The sequence below is a fragment of the Echinops telfairi genome, unplaced genomic scaffold, assembly GCF_000313985.2.
Source record: "Echinops telfairi isolate 266 unplaced genomic scaffold, ASM31398v2 ScPeMD7_60;HRSCAF=208, whole genome shotgun sequence".
Taxonomy (NCBI): Eukaryota; Metazoa; Chordata; class Mammalia; order Afrosoricida; family Tenrecidae; genus Echinops; species Echinops telfairi.
In genome coordinates this window covers 2,819,788-2,824,614 of record NW_022103958.1, presented here as the reverse complement: position 1 = coordinate 2,824,614, position 4,827 = coordinate 2,819,788, and the positions used below count along the sequence as shown (strand labels likewise).

Below are 4,827 nucleotides of genomic sequence, written 5' to 3'. Positions count from 1 at the left end.
AGTGTCCACCACATTCTGCATAGCTACTGGCACTACCAGAGCCAAGGTCTCCATCTTTCACTTGGATTATTATGATAAACCTTTACCCACTTCTGTTTTCAGTCTTTCCCCCCATACTTTTCACTTCTGTTGAATCAATGTTGACTCATAGCAACCATGTAGGATAGAGCAGCTTCATGTAGGACAGAGTAAACTCTGAGGGTTTCCAAGACTATACATTTTTTTTAAGACTATACATTTTTACAGGGGTAGAAAACCTCATCTTTCTCCCTGGGAGCATCTGGTAGTTTTGAACTACTGACTTTGTGGTTAACAGCCCACTGTGCAACCCACTATGCCATCAGATTATTTAATAGCTCAAGCATGCAGACTTATTTAGGTTTCCACAATATGTGATACTTTTGGAATTACTTTGTATTCCCTCCCCCAGGAATTTCACCCCAACTCTTTTGACTTCTTTCAATGCTTAGGTCTCAGTTTTGACACGTTTTTACTGAGAAGGCATTTCTTGACTCCCAGAGCTGTATTATGACTCCCTCCCATGTGCTTTCGGAGCACGCTATATGTCTATTCTGTAGCATTTATCATACTGTGCACTTTATTTTCTTCTGGGAGCCTCTCGATAGATTGTAAGAAGACATGTATCTCTTTTTACTTACTGCTGAAGCTCTAGCAAATGTCACACTGCACAATACACTTTTTGGATTAAAAATATGTGTTGGTTAATGAATAAATGACTAAAAAGTGAGACAAGATATGTTGAAATTTCTTGGTATATAGACAAAGACAACTGTTAAGCAGTTTTAATAATGAAATGTTACAAAAATAAATGAATGAACAGAGAATCAAAGCATGTGTGGTCCACTTTCATTAGACATTAAAACCTACTTGAGAGCAGAAAATTTATCAAGGGTGAATTTTGTCCTCAGACACTAAGGAGCTTTGTTTCATTTTTTCCCTCATACCTTAGTTTAAGCAGGAATTAAAAACAAATTCTGCTTATCCCAAGAGATCTAGCTAGAATTTTCCTTAGAGTATGAATCATATAAATAACATAATTCTCTAGAGTCTATTACTACTTTTTGTATCTACAATTTTTCATCTTCTCTTATACTTTTAATTATTTATTCAGCATTTATTGTTCTTCGTGTATTGCATAGTAAGATAGAAATGGTTCTATCTAGCAGATAACAATTTCATGCAGAATGGCTATCTATCTGCTAGAAATTTCCACCTCTAATTTTAATGTTCTCCTTTGAGTTGTCACTTTTTCTGGGTGAGCAACACAAATTAGTTCTGAAGCCCACAAGGGAATTTGGAAACATTGCCTAATCTTCACTACGTGCCTCTCCGAGATTGAATGGCCCATATTTTTATAGCTCTAAATTTAGCTACATATCATATTATTGCATACAACAAAAAAACATGAGTTTGGTACATAAAAGTTAGGAGACTAGTGAAAAGCTATTAGAACTTAGTTATAGATAATGAATGAATGTTATGAAATGTGTGCAGTGCAGTCTTTGGCTCAATAAATGGTAGCTATTATAATTATTTGACATTTCTATCATTATCACAACAAGAGGTGGGTGGTCTGTAGAATCAGTCATATTTTGTTTTCTGGTTGTTCAATATATTTGTCTTTATTACTTCTTTTAGTCTACATTTTTAAAGTGGGGATAATAACAGTCTCTCTCTCTCTTTGGATTATTATAAGCATTGTTATTCAGTGCTAGCATATTTTATGAGTTCTGGGAAACTGTGCATTTATTTACATGGATTGTGCTAGTAGACTCAAGCCCAATTTGATTGAAATTTCAAATTATACAAAGAATGCAAAAAATATTTAAGTTTACTCTCTTTCATTATACCATCTCTACTCTGCCAAACTGATAAATGAATGAATTATAATGGTTGATTTTTTTGCTTATCTCAAAAATAGTTCTTACAGGGAAATTCTTAGTTTCCTTTTGATCTTTTATTCGGTAGAATCATTTTTGCGTTGTAGAGATATTTTCAGCCACTTGAAATAGCTTTTCTTCTACACAATTTCCTAATGGCATCTTTCATCTGGGCATTTCTCAAGGTATAAATTAAGGGGTTTAGCATAGGAGTTATGATGGTGTAGAATACAGCAACTGCCTTATCAACAGCTAAAGTGGTTGCAGGCCTCATGTACACAAAGATGCAGGGCACAAAGAATAAGACGACCACTGTGATGTGGGAAACACATGTTGAGAGAGCTTTGCGCCTCCCCTCCAAGGTATGGGTCCTTAGGGAATGCAGGATGACCACATAGGAGACCATCAAGAGGAGAAAGTTTAACAGGCAGATAAACCCACTGTTGGCAGCAACAAAGAGCCCTAGAGTGTGGGTATCAGTGCAGGCCAGATTGAGCAAAGGGTTCAGGTCACACATAAAGTGATCAATAATGTTAGGGCCACAAAAAGGTAATCGAAACATAAAGAGGATCTGTATGGTTGCATGTAGAAAGCCTCCCATCCACACTACTCCCACGAGCAGGCCACACACTCTCCGGTTCATGATGGTTGTGTAGTGCAAAGGTTTGCAGATGGCCACATAGCGGTCATAAGCCATCACAGTGAGAAGGATGCCCTCAGCACCTCCAAAGAAATGTTCTCCAAAGACTTGAGTCATGCAGCCATTGAATGTGCTGGTCTTCCTTTCACGGACTGAATCTGCGATCAGTTTAGGGGTATTGACCGTGGAGTAGCAAGCATCGATAAAGGAGAGATAAGCCAGGAAAAAGTACATCGGGGATCCAAGTGATGGGCTGGCCGTGATGGTGACCACGATGAGCACGTTTCCTACCACAGTGATGATGTAGATGACAAGAAACATGGCAAATATAATTTTCTGCATCTTTGGATTCTCTGTGAGCCCCAGTAGGACAAACTCTGTCACATTGTTTGTACTTTCCATGTATTTTATCCGATGGGTAATTACATTACCTGAAAAGCAAATATTTTATTAAAATAAATGTACTAAAATGATACACTATGATCAACAATCAATGTCTGCGTCATTTTTATTTGTGAATTCTTATTTATTTATTTATTTTTGAGATGGAAATACAGGTAGGTTCTAAATCAGACTGCTTCCCAGATGCATGTGTTGGTCATGATGTGAACATGTAATGTAGACATGAGAAACTTCTGAAAATACATAGGACAGGAGATTATCAGTAAAACTTGGAGATAACCAAGATCCTGAGTTGAAGTAATTAAAGGACATGCAGTGACAATTATGCTTGAGAATGGAGTTGAGAGATGTATGTAAAGCAAAATAGTTTGTCCTTATTCTTTAGGAAACAGAGAATTATGGAAAGTTTTTGAACACATGAATGGAAGGATGAAGTGGAATTTAATGAACAGGAAATCTTGGACTATGTCTTGGACAAAGATCAGTAAATGGGTAGAAGTCTGAGAGAAGAAGAACAGTTAATGCACTGTGTTATTGTTGACAAAAGACTTAAGCACAGGATAGTTGGGAAGATGACACAGGATGTGGCAGTGTTTCATTTGGTTGTGCAGAGGGTCATGGAGGATGGCATCTAACAACATAATGACAGTTGTTGACCAAGGAGCAAAGGAAACTGGGAATTGGAACAGAAGGAAGGATATAAGACCTACTGTGAAAGAATTATAGTAGCTAATGATATAAGCCTCTTAAAAACTGCTTGGTATAGTAGTAAGAGCTTTGTATATGTGATTTCATCTAATGTTTATAACAGCATATGTGGTTTGTATTATTTCACCAATTTTACAGACGTGGAAACCATCAGAGAGACTAATCTTCATAATTCCAATAAAAATGAAAATAATGACTAAAACGTCCTGTACTATATTCTAAATGTTTTTGCAAACATGCGAATTGTATCTTCTATTACTCTGGTATATTCTAAATGTTTTGCAAACGTTATTGTAAAAAAATTATGTTTTGTTAACATTATTTAATCCTCACTAAGAGCCCCGATGGCAATGGACTGCTAAAGGTGTGGCTGACAATTCAAACCCAGGGGTGACTCCAAGAGCGAAAGATGAGGCTGTTGGCTTCTGTAAAGATTGACAAACTCAGAAATTCCCAAGGAGCAGTTCTCTTCTGTATAGGGTCAACTCAGTGGCAGTGGTGTTTTTGTGTTTTGTGATTTTAGATATCTAGGAAATGGCTACTAATACTATTATGATTTTTAATCTGCTTTGCACGTTAGAAAACAGAAGCATGGAGAAGTTAAGGATCCTTTAGATCAAACAGTCAATAAAGGACAGAGCAAGATTTGGTTTCAAGGTATTCCTCTTATTTTTTTCCTTCCAAATTCTCATCAGCATCCTTGATAGTATAATGGTAAGTATTCATACCTGTCACCTTCTTAAAATCAATCTCCTTTTCATATGATCATAGTCATTATAATCATTTTAGCACTACCTCAGAAACAAGTTAATGTGAAGCAATTTCATCAGCAGAATACACACCATGAACACAAACATATGCACCATTGAACACAAATAATGATACAGAAGAACAGCCATGCCATTAAGTGTATGTGTATACATAAACACATGTCTATTTACAATTATTGAATCCCCAAATACCAAGGAATATGTGGCACTGTTTTCATTGAAGGTCCCCTTCATTTGGCCTTATTCTAGCTTCCTGAACTCCCCTTCAAATCTCCAGACTCTACTACAAAATGCTAAAATATTTTGCTATGTGGTTAAGTGTATTGGTGTTGGAAGCAGAAATATCAGATATAGAATTTCTTATGTAAGACTTCTTTTATCTGGGAATACCTTTTTTCTCATATCC

General features: G+C 36.4%; 1 protein-coding gene across 1 annotated transcript; it reads right to left on the bottom strand.

Annotated features, from left to right (window-relative positions):
* Positions 1 to 2,016: 2,016 nt before the first annotated feature.
* LOC101653681 (olfactory receptor 4C46-like) lies at positions 2,017 to 2,946 on the bottom strand. The gene has a single exon (XM_004708373.2). The coding sequence runs from the start codon at positions 2,941 to 2,943 to the stop codon at positions 2,017 to 2,019; it is 927 nt and encodes a 308-aa protein (XP_004708430.1). The 5' UTR covers positions 2,944 to 2,946.
* Between the last annotated feature and the right edge of the window lie 1,881 nt (positions 2,947 to 4,827).

Coding starts and splice junctions, on each gene's coding strand:
- LOC101653681 (XM_004708373.2), bottom strand. CDS start 2,943: ATGGAAAGTACAAACAATGTGACAGAGTTTGTCCTACTGGGGCTCACA.